The sequence below is a fragment of the Pelobates fuscus genome, chromosome 6 (genome assembly GCF_036172605.1).
Source record: "Pelobates fuscus isolate aPelFus1 chromosome 6, aPelFus1.pri, whole genome shotgun sequence".
Taxonomy (NCBI): domain Eukaryota; kingdom Metazoa; phylum Chordata; class Amphibia; order Anura; family Pelobatidae; genus Pelobates; species Pelobates fuscus.
Window position 1 is genome coordinate 79,556,874 of NC_086322.1, and position 17,938 is coordinate 79,574,811.

Consider the following 17,938-nt stretch of genomic DNA (forward strand, 5'->3'; position numbering starts at 1 on the left):
TCAGGCAATAGGTAAAAGATTCTGACCTGAGTCAGACCTTGCATAAAAACAAACAATATTAAACATTTGGTTTGCATGTCTGGCAGGGTGCTTGTTGTGATGATATATTGTGCTAGCATGCGCAAAATCAGGCATAAATACTGTTTTTGCTGAGACTATTGTTACGATTGACTGAGTTACGTGTCGGTCTAGGGAGTGCTTTTCGGGTACCCTTGTGCATGTTAGGGACGGCACCTTTCGATCAGTGCTTCTCTTGATGCCGAGCCTGCATTGTAGCCGGGTGGAAGTGAACTGTAGCTGAGGTTGATAGTGTTCCCTTTTTAAAAGGTATCTGTCACTTCCCAGAATGCTTAATTGTTTGCTAAATATAGGTAGAAGTAGGAAATCTACTCTTCTTTACCTATACCTAGGCGCCTCCATCTTAACTCCCTGACAGCTATTGTTATAAGTGCTTTCCTTTTCTCCTGACAGGCAAATCATACCAGATATAACAGCAGAAATCAAACAATGTTTTCACGTCTCTGACTCATCTGCAGGAACACTGTAGCGTTAAGAATACAAACCTGTATTACTATCGCTAGTGTTTTTATTCTCGTTTTAGATTACGGCCCCCCTAAATCTAAAAAAAGTGGGGGGGTGAAGATTACTTGAAACGGAGTGCTGTTTTTTTTTTTTTGTGTGTGTGTGTGGAGGAAAGGAGCTTATCGAAGATTTAAAAAGGCGCACACATTATAACCTGTTTTTAAAGCTTACCTCATTTGAGTCAAAAGCTTTTTCATCGTTCAAAATCTGGGAAACCAGGGACAGTTTTAGTTAATTTAATCATCTTTAAATTCTAAGCAAAACCTGGTAAAAGCAGAAAGCGGCTCTCGCCTGCCACATCTGATCAAGAACCATCATCTGTAGTTGTATTTTGTTGTAATAAGCTGCTTTATCCTTGACCTCACAGTGATCTGTTAAATCTGCTCGTAGCTGATCGTACAAAGACTTCTTTTTAAACCTCATGAGAAAACGGTGTGAACATTTCTGACCATATCTCCTAAAATAACGTATTATTGGTCTGAGCAATTTAGGCATGTATTTCACAAGTCTATGCGTCACAATATGGTTTGTTCCCCACATGGCCCCTGGATACTATTTTGTCTTAGAGGACTGTTCCTTTCCCAGTACATCGTGAGGTCTATAGTTGATGCAGCTATACAATACTACACCATCTAAGTAAATATTCACCTTTGTTTATAGTTAAAGGACCACTATAGGCACCCAGACCACTTCAGCTTAATGAAGTGGTCTGGGTGCCAGGTCCACCTAGGATTAACCCTTTCTGCTGTAAACATAGCAGTTTCAGAGAAACTGCTATGTTTACTTTAGGGTTAATCCAGCCTCTAGTGGCTGTCTCATTGACAGCCGCTAGAGGCGCTTCCGCGCTTCTCACTGTGATTTTCACAGTGAGAAGACTCCAGCGTCCATAGGAAAGCATTGAGAATGCTTTCCTATGGACTGGCTGAATGCACGCGTGGCTCTTGCCGCGCATGCGCATTCAACCGAAGGAGGAGGAGAGTTCCCAGCGCCGAGGGAGCCCGGCACTGGAGAAAGGTGAGTGTTTTAACCCCTTCCTCTTCATCCAACCTGGCGGGAGTGGGTCCCTGGGGGTGGGGACACCCTCAGGGCACTATAGTTGTCCTTTAATTGTTAGTCTCTAGAAAATGCCCCTCGCAAACAATGTGAAGCAAGAAGTGATAGACGTCTGCAGCCTTAAAGTAATACCTACAAAAAAAAATCACTGGTGCCAACATTACTATATTAGTATTATTTTTTATTTTCCTTTTCTTTTTGTAGAAGAAATTATAGAACTTTCTGTGTCCTAGAATTAAAATAAGCCTCCCCATAATTTTGTGTATCGGGCTAAATTCAAAATCGATTTCTGGACTACAGCATATCTTAGAGTAATCACAGCAGCTCTTGGGAATGTGATATTCGTGCCTTATCCAGACATTTCTACCAGATTTTGATATCCCTCATGCTTTTAAGGAGTGCATCCATTAACCTTTTTCATGTTGCAAATGCTACATAAAACCTGCATCAATAATCTATTTATTTTTTATTAAAATGCATAGATATCACACAAACTCACATATAAAATATCATATGCTAGGATTTTCCTTCTGAACATATTGGTGGTACTACACACCATTTTTTAAAACTGGCAATTGAGCTCTTGTAAAATTAATTTTAAAGTACAAAGTTGTTATTTGGCAGTATAATAGTTCAAAAAGCACACCCATGGTAAGTGCAAAATGTAAGCACATAAAATGTGCAAATGCAAAAACGTGAACACCTCGTGTAAAAATACACATTGCACATAAAGTGCAAAATGTGAACACACAATCATGTGGATAAAAGTGCAGGAACATGATCAATCGACCATGTGCAATATGGGGCAGAGATACCGAACTGGCTTTCAACTGGAGAGGTTGTCCCCCTATTCCATTAGCTCCACAGAGCTACATGAACCAGCAAGCGCATTGTGCTAACTTGTGCGTGTCTTCTCATTTAGCAGTATAACCGCTAAATAAGAAGCATTGGAAGGACCCAATCATGTACATGCACACTCTTGCTCCTCCAGCACTGAGGCTTCTGCTAAATTATTAGAAAAAAATATTCAATAGTGTGTTACAGTCCAAAGGATGGTTTACTGAAAGAAGGGAAACCTTGAGTCTAGAAATGTTAAAACTTTTTTATGAGTTTCTGCTACCGATCTTTGTACATACTATTTATTTATCTTGGTATTCTTTGTTTTGCAGGTGCCTGAGATAATTGGTTCTATCAGACAAGCTGGGAAATTGGCACGCCAAGAAGCAATTCAGTCTCATTTGTACGATGCAGATGATTCATTCTCCAAGAAGTTTGAGGTCCTCTTCTGTGGCCGTGTGATTGTGGCACACAAGAAAGCTCCCCCTGCCCTGATAGACGAATGCATTGATAAGTTCAAAGATGTCAGCTGTACCAAAAAAACAGGACTCAACCTGCTCTTGCCTAACTCCGAAACCAGTATCGGAGAGTCGTTGAGTGGCAAGCTACGATCAGTTTTCCAGTCAACATTCAATGATCTAGACCAGAACAAATCTATGCGCAAGTCACACTCCCAGCCTGGATTACAAACTAATTCATCTTTTAAAAGGGAGTGGAAAGATGGCAGGTGCAGTCTACCTGGTTCTTTTGAAGAAAATGAACTTTCATTGGATGTGCAAATGCAATCTGAAGATGGTCGGAATTGTGTGCAGCCAACAGATATGGAGGAGAACCAGACTATGCTATTCACGGTATGACTTGTATTATGTGTGAACCTAACTCTGTCAGCGTCCTGTGGCTGTGCAATACTCCGCTCATCCAGGGGAACAAAAAGTGTTGAAGGGGCACCGTTTGCTCCCTAGAGTCCTCTGTCGCTGTCCCTCTGTTCAATAACAAACCATTTTGGAACTCTATTTAATTTAAACTGAAGGTCTTTACAGTGCTGAAGCACCACTCCATCTTCATTTTATTGATAAGATGGAACTGTAATTTACACATTCTCTGGAAGTTTCAGCAAACCTGCATACTTGATGTCTGGTTATTCCAACATTTGCAGCAATCTCTAGAGGCTGATTTCCTGTGGTCACGTGACACAGATGCCCCTATGCTTTCCTATAAAGAAGCGTGGATGTGCGTGCATGCACATCAAATCTTCTGAGGAGCATTGGCTAGGACTACTCTGGAGGAGGCCATACCTCCTTCATGACTTTGTGGGAGTTGGAGAGGTGAGCTTCACTGAGGCAGTCTTGGTGCTGAAAAAGTTGAGTAAAAAGCTTTTTCTTAAAATGTATTGGAAAAAGGGGTAGTAGCTCTTTAATTAGGGACAGGATACTAAAACATTAGGAATACAGGTTTCTATTCCTAATGCTTTAGTGTTCTTTTAATATAAACTTTTGAAATCTAACAGGTTTTTATGGATTTGTTTTCTTTATTGTAACACACATGCACATACTGTTAATTAGTTTATTTTACACACTTCATTTCCACAAAACTGCCATAAAAAAAATATCTAAAGATCCCTTACAAAACCATTTTGCTAGGCACGTATGCATTCCTAAACAAAAACAATGACGTATTCAGGCACCCGCCAACTCACAACAGACTGCTAGACAATCCCCTTCCATACGCGTGTGCACATACACACACTTTTACAGCCACACTATCTTCTGGATGGTTAAAGAACCCAAAGCACCCCTGAACACAGTATCATGCTCTGATGGTAGTTCTGCATTTCCTTTCTCTATATGATCTTAAAATGTAATGTGATTTTAATTATAACTGTTTGCATTTTGTAGATTGGCCAGTCAGAAGTTTATCTGATCAGCCCCGATACAAAGAGAATCGTGATTGAGAAAAGCTTTAAGGAGATATCCTTTTGTTCTCAGGTAAGGAAGACACTGTCCATCTTCCAAAATGTTTTGACTTAGACTGGTCCTGTAACTTTCAAGACTGGTTATTCCTGACCTTTTAGTAAGAGAAGAGAAATGTGAATGCACGGTTTCATAGAAAAAACATTTTGGTTAGCTATTCATGGCTAATCTTCATGCCCAGAGCCAAACTACCAACTTGTTACCAAGTGACATTTTATATTCGATTAGTATTGTGTGTTGCCATAGCACAAGCTATGGCAACACACTTGTTTTTGGCCTCACGTCTCCGCAATCCGGGCAAAGATGGAACCGTTGCCCATCCCACTTCCCGACCAACTAGACTAGATCTACCAAACAGGGGGAGCATTCGTTCCAAAGCAGCCAAAGGGAGCATTCATCCGTTTTCTCACAGGAACCCCCGAAAGCCGACCAGCCATCCAGCCCAATCCTGTGGAACTGTTTTGGGCTATTACCTCATGGCTGGTTGGTCAAAACTTTATTCGAACATAACTTTCGTTCTTCTAAACCAATCTCTGCGCTTTTTGGATATGTTGTGCGCTCAGATTGGGGCTATTTGGGAATATGATTTTTGTGGATTTCCTGTATTCTTTTCTTGTATTTTTGAAATATTGTAAAATATGCATTGAAGTTTCTGTGTTTGAGATATAATTGAGTTTTCCTAATTTGAGCTCAATCATCTCCCAAACACAGAGGCTCTTGGGAAGAAACCCCTGTGTTCTTGATATGAAAATCTCATACTGGGGGCCAGTGTATAAAAGCTGTGTGTGGCAGAATAAACTTCAGTTGTACTCCCAGAACTGTGTGTCGTCAAGTTACTGGGGAGGAGGTCAGGCCGACTGCTAGTAATGATACACCTGCATGAAAGTTTAAAAAAGTACCAAAAGGCATAATGCCAGTATTGACACTCCAGTGTGAAAACTAGTCACTTTAGAAACATTACGTATTAGAGGCCTCTCGTTCCCTTTCATTTAGACCCATTTGTCAGTCAGAATCTTCTCCAACAAACTTTACTGCATCAAACACAGGCCAATTTAATTCTAAGAACAGTGTTAATTTATCATTCTAGCCACGCTATAACCTTTGCGTGAGACGTTGCCTTTGTGCCTTTTTGTAAATATCGTTATTGAAGTCCTGTTCAACAAATCGTGTAACGCAACAGGCCGAACGGACTCAGTGAGCCAAGGCATATTTAAACCTCTATTAACTCAGATTCGATGTGCGTTCTGTTGTTTTTAAATGTGATATCTAATGTACCAGACCCTTGCTTGTTCCTGACCTAGTTTTTTTTATTTTTTTATTTTTTTTATTTTATTTGTTTTTGCCCATTGTGTTGGACCTTTGCAAGGTCTGGTAATGCGCTTCTTTATTTATTCCTACTGTGCCTTTTTGTTAGGTTGTAACTTGTACCTTGCTGTGGTTCCTTTCACTGTCGTGACAGTGGGCTATGCACACCGTGTGAAAACGTTTGCTGCCCTCTCAGGCAATAGAACTCCCTAATAAAGGAAAAAAAATATAGATCCGTTTTTTACCTCCTTCCCTTTCTAGGTGCAGCTGTGAGAGTGGAACAAAAAAAAAAAGAAAGACGCTGGGAATTAGTCTCCTCACATTTAATACAATAATCTGCCTTTCCTATCTGGATTACAACTCTTATTATGATCCGTGAGATTCTCGCTGAGGATGGTGGGAGTTGAACTTAACATGTGAAGCAACCACTTGCTCACATGGAATAAAACATTGGTCAACCTCAGTGACTGACTGACCCTTACCAAGTCACCATTTCAATGGACACACAAAAATGGCACTTTATTTTTTTTTTTTTTTTTTAAATTCTTTATTTTTGCGTGCATGAAAGGTACAAGACAGCTTACCACGCCACAACAGCGTTTGTAAGTCTAAACATATCACAGTTATCGTATAGTTATGGCATTGAAACAGTGCACATTTTTTTTTTTTCCTTAAAGACACAAGCTTATTCGTTTTAAGGCATTATATAAACAAGAAAACCGTTAGGACATGCAAATTGTCAATTCAGTAAACTAGAGGTACATAAAAGTAAGTCTGACAATGTTATAGAACAATCTTGTATTAGTTTGGGTTATGCTTATTTAGTCTGACTGTTAACCAGAGACAAATACCAGGGTACAAGTTGTGAGCCGCTCGTAGCATAGTGGTAATAGATAAAATAGAGTAAGTGATGCTTGGCAGGTTGGGTATGTCAGAGTGGACATAAGGTAGGAACAGTCACTTAACTTGAAGTGGTTTAAATTATGCTGGTACAATATAAACCTCTGATAGGTAAATTGAAGCTCTATGGATAAGCGCACATTTTCTTTTTGAAAAGAAAAAAAGTGTATCTATCAGATCTGATTGCCTAAAGGATTAGACATATCTTGTGGAACCTAACTGTTAGGTGGTATATCAGTAAAGAGTGCATTAACGTAAATAAAGTGAAGAAAAAAAAAATGCAAGTAAAATTAACAAGGCATCTGAGAGTATAGCACACACTGAAAGCTGTACTTTTCTACGCATAATTAGACTTAACATGCAGTCTATGGGCTACGGATAAAACATATAAGTATAATAACTATTTTAAGTGCATCATCCAGCTGGCTTTCAAGAGTCTCGTAAGATAGAGTTAGCAGCCGCTAAACTCTGTGTCCCATGCTCAGGTAGATGCAGCTTGATGGCCCCTTATCTGTACTCAGCCGATTCCTGCGTTTAGTCTCTGCGTGACCCGTTCTGGTCGGTCTGGAGGTTCTTCCTGCCGGATTGAGAGTCGGCCTGTTGGTGGTCGGTTGAGGTCTGTAAGTTGACCGTTTAGGCCTGCAGGGTGTCGCAGCTGCACGGCTTTTTTCTCCCCTGCTGTCTGTGTTTTGTGGGCTGGTCGGGTTGGTCCACCTGCTACTCGTTTCAGGCCACCGGGAGGTGAGTGATGTCGCTTGTTGGTCTTCCCTATAGTTTGTGCCCTTCTGCCCGGGTTGGCGCGGTCTGCTTCCCGCCTGTGTGTTTGTCCGTGTTTGCTCCGTTTGACGCCCGCCTGAAATATCTGCTGTGGGACATCATAGTAGCTTCGGCGGGTCGTCGGGCGGATCCACGAGGCTACAGTCTGGGCCGCTTGACGGTGGGGCATACCTTGACTGCTCATCATTTTATAGAAAGCCGAGCAGAGTCGGTCGAGGGCCTCTAGGGAGGTAGGCTTCTGACCGCTGCACTTGGTCTCTCTCAGTGGCTGTTGTCGGGCGGCCATCTTGGACGCGCTCCGACTGCCCCTCGCTTCTTCCATTTATTTATGTGGTTCAGCTCGCTCGCTGTCAGCGTTCGTCCGCTTGTCGTGCGGGGACCGGGATGACCCCCACCGGTCCAGGGGGGGGGGGGGGGTTAGGAGGTTAGCTGTGGTTGCTGGTGTATGCGGTGTCGGATGGAGCGGCCGCCTCTCTCCGGCTCCCGCTCCTGCAGGCCTCGGGTTGTCCGTCGCTTAGTATGCCCCGACAGGCTCCCAAAGGGTATCCCCTGAGACCTCAGTGCGCCCCCAACGTGGGTATCACACTTTGGGGTGTATTTGGGCTGTATAGTCGCCACTAGTGCCCTCTGTTTCTCTCACCCGCCAGAAGCTCAGACCCCGTGCGTCCGCTTGGCATGGCGGTCAGACTCCGCCCCCCAAAAATGGCACTTTAATTAGTACAGGCCTAATGTTTGTTTTTTTTATTTCTTTTTATATACAGATCTTATTTGGTTGCAGAGGCCAGTTATAAAATGTTATGTCTTTAATGCCTATAATCACGCTAAGAGTAATGACTTCTTTTCATTTTTCTCAGGGAATCCAGCATGTGGATCACTTTGGTTTTATCTGCAGAGAACCTTTACAGAATGGAGGCTGCCATTTTGTTTGCTATGTATTTCAATGTACTAATGAAGCACTGGTAAGCTCGAAAAGAGAAACTCCTTTATTTTTTTTTATTTTTTTTTTCATCAATGCACATCCACTAGGTACCACATTATCTGCACTAAACTCTAAATGAACCAGAAAGTGTCTCACCCAAGGTGCAAGGTGAAATAGGGTATGTCGTACTGTGCTGAGCAAAACAAATGGATTGGCAGTGGTGGTAGTAGTATAGCTTCCTCCTGTCCCTGAGAGGTGGTCAAATAGGATGAGATTTTTGTAAATCACTGCAGCTCTAAGAAATTGTGTAGAAGGACACAGACAGGAGACGGCTTTGCCCTGACAGTGCACCAGACAAAGGCGCATCAGTAACACGAAAACATGCGTCGGGCAATTTCTTATCTTCGCAACCTTGCACAACCACTTGATATGCACGTTTGATTTAAGGGATTTCAGCTAAAGGGGGGTGGAGTGGAATGGAAGGGTTATAGGATTGCTACAATTTTAGAATTTCAGGCGGTCTGAGACTAGAGACCTATAAGGCCAGCAGTAGTGTCGTTTAGCAATCTTTAGGCAGTCAGGACTAGAGTATGGACAAGTTTACTTACAGCAAGCATGTCAAATTCAAAGGCTTGCGTGGGCCAAATAAACAAGGTTTACGTGGGCCGCAAACATTTAAAAAAAAAAAAGGAAAAAAAAAAAATTTCATAGGTTTGTTTTGAAAAGTACAGTATCAAAAACAAAAAAAAAAACAGCACCCCCCTCTGCTTAACCCCAGTCCCCCCTCTATACTAAATCCCAGCACCCCCTCTACTAAACCCCAGCCCTGGTTTTAAAAAAACAAAACAATATTAGCCAACAAGCAGACTCCACTCACATTGCTACTGCCAGTATGCGACTCCGGAGTCCAGCCCCTGGTATACCCCCATTGGTGCCTTCTGCACCCTGTGCCAAAGCGTATCCTCCTGCTACTCCTTGAAACTCTGTGAAGGTGGCGCACGTTGACGTCATGTCGGAATGTGTTGTGGCATTATGTGCCTCCGTGCACCTCCAGGGCCCAGCCGCAGCCATCGCAATACTGACCAACACTCTCACTCACAGACACACACACACACACTCACTGACTCACACACACTCACACAACCACTCACGTACTCTATGACAGACCCACACATTTACACATTCTTGCACACACTCACATCATTTTATTTATTGTTTCCTACCTTTTGGGAGCTGTTTTGGGGCCTCTCCCTGGGGTCCAGTGGGGATCTTCTCTCGGGAGGTCACCTACCTGCTCCTCAGCGCTCACTCACGTGCGCAGTTTAGTGGTGCCGGAATGACATCATACTCCGGCACCCGGCATCACTACAGAGGATGCGTGAGGGAGCATGGAGGAGCAGGAAGAACAGACTGAGCTCCCTCGCTGCCGCCAATGACCTGTCCTCCTCAGCAGAGTAGGCATCTGCAATGTAAGGAGAGCAAGTGTCTACTCTGCCTTAGTTAGCATGTCAAACTCGCCAGTCGCTGGGTCGCAAAGATATTCATTGTGGGCCGCGAGTTTGACAAGCTTGACTTACAGGCTCATTCAGCTATGTCTAGCTAGTCAAGAGGCTCAACCCCCTTTTTTTTTTTTTTTTTTTTGCATGCTCTTTATTCCATTACAAGTAAGTTTCTACGTAGTTGTTACAAGGTGTTTGTTTGCTCTAGCTTGCCACTGTTCCGGCTGTACCGTTATTCAGATGTATACAAGCAGGATGTTCATTTAGTTTGGTTTCTTTATCTTTTTCTTTGATAGTCTAAAAAAATATCTAATAAAATTGTGTTTTTATTATTTCTTTTGACTACTTTAAGGGACCTTTTATGTGCCTTTTGGACTTTACAGTCCATTAGACACTTATGTGTTTATGTCAAGCTGTTATTGTGTGTATCTTGATGTGCTTACTTAAATTTTTCAGATTCTTTTTGTCTTTTTCTTTTTTTTCTTGAATTCTCTCTCTCTCTCTCTCTCTCTCTCTCTCAATATATTTTTATATATTCGACTATTTTATATATATATTATTTTCTGACCCGTTTTCCCCTCTTTCCTGCTTGCCAAGATGTTGAGTAATCTTGGGTTGGAATTTTCCATTATCTGACCCAAGATCACACTCATCTGCCCTATGGCAGCACTTCCACAGAACCGTGCACAGCCAGGTAGCTCTCACAGCCTCCTTCACTTCTCACCGGATTCAAAAGAAAGGAGATGCATAGAATGCTGTAATAGCAGCCTGGCTGTGCAATGCTCTGGGAAAGCATGGCAGCAGAACTCACTCAAAGGATTGAGAGGCGGAGAAGGGGGCAGAGGTGTACATTTAAAATATTTTAAAAAAAAAATTTAACACCAAAACAGGCAAATTGGTAGTTAATGGGGGGGTTGCAATTGGGAGATAGACAGGGTTATTTACTAAAGTGGGAATTAATAGTGAATTTGAAATTCAAGGCCAGAGTTGCTGAAAGCATAGCTGGTTAAGATTTTTCTTTGTCAACTATTTTGAGATTTTTAGATTTGGAATAGAGTTTGACTTCCTCTCTTTAAATTCGCACTTTAGTAAATAATAATGATTTGTGTGTTTTTGAGCTGATTTTGTACCTTTCTGTCTCTAGGTGGACGAGATCATGTTAACTCTGAAGCAGGCCTTCAGCGTAGCTGCTGTGCAGCAGAACTCCAAAGCCCTCAGCCAGTTTTGTGAAGGTTGCCCCATGCAGTGCATGCACAAACTCTGTGAGAAAATAGAAGGTATTGAAAGACTATTCCACTGACCTCCACTCATTTATCAAGTGATCACTGGTACCGGCAGTGCTCCCTAAGGGGTTTAATATGAGCATTAGTCAACATCCGTGTCCAGATTCTGACAAAGTGTTGTGGTGTATGCAATAAATCCTGGATGTATTTATTTCTTTTTTGTGTGAGCTCAAAAGTTTGTTATACATTTGCACAATACGTTGATTTAACCCCTTAAGGACCAAACTTCTGGAATAAAAGGGAATCATGACATGTCACACATGTCCTTAAGGCCTTTTATAAACCATTACAAATAACATGACCTTTCCCTCATCCACTATTGCCTTAGTATCTGCATATTTGTTACCCATTCACACTACATGTTGGGTTCCTGGAAGGGTAAACTCAGGCCTTTATTCCTGCCATTGTTGATGAAATGAATACAATTCTGTTAGTTTCCAAGTAACTCCTGAGTGTGACGATTTTAGAACTAATTGCAATGTTCCTGTTCTCATTAAATAATATTATTAATAATATAATTTTTTATGGATATTCTAGTTATTTAACCCCTTAAGGACCAAACTTCTGGAATAAAAGGGAATCATGACGTGTCACACACGTCATGTGTCCTTAAGGGGTTAAATATGGACTCCTAGTCATCGTATTCGTACCAGATGCTACTAATGTCTTTGTAAGTGAAATGCGTAGGCTGACTTGGCAAATGTTTCCGAGCGTATATATAATCAAACTAGAGATAATCTTTTAACATCTGCTATGTTTCTGACAGGTCTTCCTCCAATAAAAGCAAAACTTGAATTGCAAAAGCACCTTACAACACTAAACACCCAGGAGCAGGCGTCTGTGTTTTTGGAAATGCAGGTGAGCCAATGACTATGACCTGTATGTGTAGGCCATGGATGGTCCTTCAGCTGGTGATATGTAGTATAAGTGGGATCTGCAGAGATTAGCATTTGATGTTGAATGCAAATCTGAATTTGTTTTTATCTTCCTTTTCCAGTTTGCAATTTGTGTAGGCATCTGTCCTTTTTAAAAACTTAAATTAAAACGACTTTCCTGCTGTCTGCAGGGTGAATTTAGCTAATCAGAATTTCCTAAACTCTTGTATGTCCACATCAGGAGGACAGTGATTGGTAGCCAGTGACAACATACAACAGTAGGAGGGCAGTATAATGGATATGGGGCACATCAGGCAACCCTTTAAAGGAACACTATAGTCACCTAAATTACTTTAGCTAAATAATGCAGTTTTAGTGTATAGATCATTCCCCTGCAATTTCACTGCTCAATTCACTGTCATTTAGGAGTTAAATAACTTTGTTTCTGTTTATGCAGCCCTAGCCACACCTCCCCTGGCTATGATTGACAGAGCCTGCATGAAAAAAAAAACTGGTTTCCATTTCAAACAGATTTAATTTACCTTAAATAATTGTATCTCAGTCTCTAAATTGAACTTTAATCACATACAGGGGGCTCTTGCAGGGTCTAGCAAGCTATTAACATAGCAGGGGATAAGAGAATCTTAATTAAACAGAACTTGCAATAAATAAAGCCTAAATAGGGCTCTCTTTACAGGAAGTGTTTATGGAAGGCTGTGCAAGTCACATGCAGGGAGGTGTGACTAGGGTTCATAAACAAAGGGATTTAACTCCTAAATGGCAGAGGACTGAGCAGTGAGGCTGCAGGGGCATGTTATATACACCAAAACTGCTTCATTAAGCTAAAGCTGTTCAGGTGACTATAGTGTTCCTTTAAGTTAGAAATTCAGTTTCAATTCTAGGAACACTCCACACACCGGAAGCACTTCAGATTGCTATGTCTGGAGTCCGACACATTTGTGACACTTTATAAAAGTGCAGATTTTAATAGAAACCATCCCTTTTATAATTAGGGGCAGGAATACCTCCCTTGCTGTCTCTGTATTACAGCTCATTGAGAATCGGTGGAAAGCTTTGATCAGTGCTTATGGTCTACACTCCAGCACAGAATCTTCTCAATGGGAAGCCTCTGATTGGAATATTACCTAGTAAAGACTTAAAGTATATGCTGGGTTAGAAGGGGAGTTGTTGGGGGTTGCAAGGTCTGTAGACCAGAGATATTCAGCTTTCTCAGCTGTTTAGATATACCCCTAATGGAAAAATGCATATATTTTTTCATTAGTGGTATATTTACTATATAGTGCAATTGAGTGGATCTTGCTGAAGTGCTTTGTGTGTATAGTGTGCCTTTTGGATGTGGTTACACACATAAAACACAATCTATAAACATAACACACACTCTATAATCCCAGATAAATATAACCTCCTCTACATGGGTAGGCAACCTTTGGCACTGCATCTTCTATAATGCTCTTAAAGCTATAATGCTGGCAAAGCATTAAGTGAGTTGTAGTCCACAAATTCTGAAGTACCAAAGGTTTCCTAACCCCACCCAATAATATGGCTCGTACGGTGTACAGTGTCCCTGATGTATATCTAGAATTTTTATAAAAAATTTTTATCCAGACCCATGCAGGAATCAAGGAGGAGGTTTTGCATGTATTCACATGGGATTAAAATAAACAAAAAATTCATAGGACATATGATTTATGGTAAAACTACTTCCTTATTTCAGTCCAAAGCAAAACAAGTGCAGACACAGATCCATCTGTAAGAATTGCATATACTCCGACTAAAACCGTGTCTTTGGTAATTAAAGGAAAGCTGTTAAATTTGGAAAGCACATTTTAAAGAGTGGATTGATTAATTTAAAAGACCGGTCACATTTGTGACAATTACAGTTTTGATATATATATAATCTCCCTGTGATGTTGCAGCTCTAGACTGTGCCCTTTTCACTATCTGTAAGGTGCAGTTAGCAATTCATACAGCTCATTATGGGTTATCTACGCAGATCTTCAGATCCAAAGTCCTGAGTTCAGTTACCACTTTCATTTTACAAATTATAATGAGCAACATTGTAACAAGCAGCCGGAAAACGAAGAGGAAAATCTAGTTTCTTAGGTACTTGTGTTTATACTTCTTGAAGAATCTAGATTTCGTTCCTGGTGACATCACCACTGAGCAGGTATCGCTTTTAATTTTAAGTTGACAGCTGCACCCTAAAGACATGTTTTTAAACACGGACATCCCCAACGGTAATTACATTATGAGGATTTGTTTAACCCCTTAAGGACCAAACTTTGGGAATAAAAGGGAATCATGACATGTCACACATGTCATGTGTCATTAAGGGGTTAAAATACATTTTTTTTTTTATATAAGGGTCCTGTGCAACCAGTTGGAATGCTGCAATTTGATTATTTGGGCTTTTACCTTTGCTACAGTTTCATTTCTCAACTCCTTTCTCACCCATTTTTTTTCTCGCTCATTCTTATAAACCTGCCTTTTTTCTTTTTCTTTTTTTTTTTTGTGACTCCTATTATTTTGTTATTCTATTTGATGTCCTGCCCCCCCCCCCCCCCCCCCCCAAAAAAACCAACAACCCAGTTTTGTTAATTTAAAATAAAATTTATTACAAAACCATACACACAAGATCATTCACTGTTAAATGTTGTGAATTCATACTGGTTTATACACCAAGCAGTGAATTGATAACCAAGAAATAGGAAAATTGGAAGCATACAAAAGCCGGCTATGTTTTTGTTTGCCTTAAATTTGTAACCTTTTTATTTTGACTTCTCAACAACACACACTGGACAATATCATTGACTGTCTTTCTCCAGCCTTCATTTAAGATCCTGAACATATCTTCAACTTTATAACCTCATAATGTAAAAACTTTACTGTAAAATGAAATCTCCTTTTCTGATCTCCTTTGGCACTCATTGGGTTAAGCTGCTTATCCCTGCATCCTGTTAACATGGCATACTCTGCCTATCCCAGGTTACCATTGCTGATTCACTAACTGGATGAGCCACTTGGATTCCTTTTGTTTTGCTCAGCATGTGACATCCCCTCTGTAGAGTTATGTTAATCAGTGATATTTCCATTTAAGAAGACACGTCGGCTCTTGTAAAATATCTCCCTTTAGAGGCTGCCTGGTGTATATCACACGTTCAAAACGGGTTATGTTTAATAAAGGTCACATGCACTTTTTTTATGTATGCATTGGTTTTCTGCATGTGCTTAACATTAATATTTCTAATACTATTACTCCACCCTTAATACATAGGTGCCTTTTCTGTACTGCGCTAAGTTAATCCATCTCTCTGACACTTTTTTACATTTGTTTTGCTTTGACTGCAAGGTACTGGTTAACTTAAAGAAAAACCTGCTTTTGAAATGTAATTAAAAGAACACTTAAATTACCATAACCACTATAGTATGATGTTGTAGTTATGGTACTAGGAGTGTCGTGGCACCGTTCTACATTTAGTTGTCTAGACAGTTTTATGCTTTGCAACAATGACATGGGTACTCTTGGCACCATAGCTACTACAATGAGCTATAATGATTTAAGTACAAGGATAATAATATTAGGGATGAGGCCTTTTTTATTTATTTAAAAAAAAATGTAAATTTCTATTTTTTTTTATTTTTTTATTTTTTTTTGTTGTGCATGTTATAACAAAAGAGCTTGCACAGCCACGACAGCATGGGCAAAAACAATAATGACAGTAGAGAAAGACATCATCATGGCATATGTAAAACAGCACAATTTTTTAAGGGAGATAGGTTACGATAGGTTACTGCGCAAATACAAGACATGCCTACCTACTGGGTATGTTAATGGATCAGACAGTGTGCTATACCCTGGGGCCCAGCTCAGTAACATGTTAGGGCTACACATTATTCATTGTATAGAGTAGTGAGCGCTATACAGTCCTGTATAGCAGCCTCAGGTTCGAGTTGTTCATGCACAGATTAGGTCAAACGTCAGAGTTTAGAATGTGCTTAAACAGTTGCTTTACTGGGTATGTGTCTATGGTTCAATGTAGAACTGACTGTATAATTAACAAATATTAATAATAGATAAACAATGTTTAAGCCATGCATGTAGTAGTGTGTCAGTTAACGCATGTAGTCATTGCTAGTCAAGTAATTAGGCTAGTGCAGTGTAGCTTTTTGTACATACAGTTGTGTTTGAGCCCTCGAACGTCCCTTCACAGGTAGCCCTTCATGTGCAACTAGGTACATAAAAAGAAAGGTGCCTGCAAAAAAAGAGTCTCTTTTGAGCTAAATTAATGTACTGGGCAAGCACAAAGTCACATAAGCTGGATCCTCAGTAGGAGGAACCTCTGTTTTCCGCTGGCTCTGAGGTGTTGTCCGACGGTTAGAGGAGCAGGTCAGGAAGCTGGTATGTTTATGGCGGTGGGTCTTGCTTATGACTGGCAGCGGTGTATCAGTCCTGAACTTGGGGTGTTCATCCCACCCCTGTGCTCGGGAAGAGGTAGGTGTATGCCTCAGGGGGGGCTGGTTCGGCATGCTTCATGGTGGCTCTCCCGCCCCAGGCTCTGCGAGGGGTCCACTTTAAGTGGCCACAGACTCGGGGGCTCTTGTCTGAGTCAGAGTTTTTCCCGCAAGGGGTGCGCCGGAGGCCCCCGGTGTGCTTGCGCCTCACATGGCGGGGGGCTTTCCGTCGTGGTGGTCTGAGCGTGGGGTGTTTTCCCTTGTTGGCCCTCGGCCCGGGTGGGCCCTGTCTGCTGGTGGTCGTGGCTCGTGGGTTGCGAGTGCCCGTAGGGCGTACCTGTGCCGGCCGCTCCTGACCCCTTTGGTGGCTCCCCCGGCCGGCTTTGTGCTCGTGTGGGTTCGATTCAAGCTTCAAGTTGTGCCCAGAAGCGGAGGAAGAGCTTGTCGAGCCGTTGTTCCAGGCTTACGTGTGGGGCTGTGATGGTTGGTGGTTCAGGTAAGTTCAGTCCTGTATGTCCGTCCGCCATTTTGTGGGAGCACATGGCGGTCCTGCCCTAGTCGCCATCGCCGCTCGCTGGAGTCAAGGTTAGGTGAGGCAGCCAGTGGGGACCGGGATAACCCCCGCCGGACCAGAGGGGGTGGTGGTGGGGGGGGGGGGAGTTGTCTGTGCCGTAGCAGCCTGTGGCAGTGTGGCAGGGCAGCGGCCGTCTACCCTGTCCTCCGCTCAACAAGGCCGCGTTCCACGGGAGGCTGCTGGATCGGCCCGAGCTTTAGCTTGTCTGTTGTGGGGTCAGGCAGCCTTCTCTCCAGAGTGCTTTTCCCCTTTTTTCAGTCCGTTTGTTACTCATTTAGTGTATATTTTATCAGTTTTAGGCCTCGGGAGTCAGGAGCTCAGGGAACCTGTGTCTGATCAGTTCGGCGGCTTAGCCCCGCCCCCTAAAACTTCTATTTTTTTTTTAATCAAATGTTCTTCAAAAGGACGAAGCTGAAAGCTGCTCAAGAATATTGGACCACAGTGGGAAAATGTGTCTGACAGAAAATAAACCCTTCTTGGGGTTCGTTTGCCACTGTAAGCGACAAATGTGTCTGCATAAGTGAATGTAACTTTTTTTTAATTTTTTTATACATAGTGAAGGAATTAGATCTTAGCTGCAGAAGCAATTTTTTGTAAATTGCACTAAGGGACACTATAGTGTTGGGGGACTTACAATAATGTTAGGAATACAAAACTATATTCCTATCTCCCATCTACTGTCGCCCCCCTCCCCATCCGTGCTCAAAAAGGGTTAAAACCCTTACCTGAATCTAGCTCCGAGGTCAATAGCTCTCCTCCTCCAAAAATGTCACCGAGATGGGGAAACCTAATGTGCATGTGGCCTATTGGAATCCATGCTTTCCTATGGGGATTTTCAATACGCTGGGCATCCTTACGCAAAGTGTGAAGACGTCCAGTGTCGTTCACGAA

The 17,938-nt window shown here is 41.8% G+C and overlaps 1 protein-coding gene across 5 annotated transcripts in view; it reads left to right on the top strand.

Moving 5' to 3' along the window:
- The window catches only part of TBC1D1 (TBC1 domain family member 1), a 185,730-nt gene that overhangs the window by 92,008 nt on the left and 75,784 nt on the right, over positions 1-17,938 (top strand). For all 5 annotated transcript variants that reach the window (XM_063457864.1, XM_063457865.1, XM_063457866.1 and 2 more), the window contains 5 exons: positions 2,805-3,323; positions 4,368-4,457; positions 8,279-8,383; positions 10,987-11,119; positions 11,892-11,983. In XM_063457864.1, the coding sequence (XP_063313934.1) occupies positions 2,805-3,323; positions 4,368-4,457; positions 8,279-8,383; positions 10,987-11,119; positions 11,892-11,983 (939 nt within the window). The remainder of the gene's footprint in view (positions 1-2,804; positions 3,324-4,367; positions 4,458-8,278; positions 8,384-10,986; positions 11,120-11,891; positions 11,984-17,938) is intronic.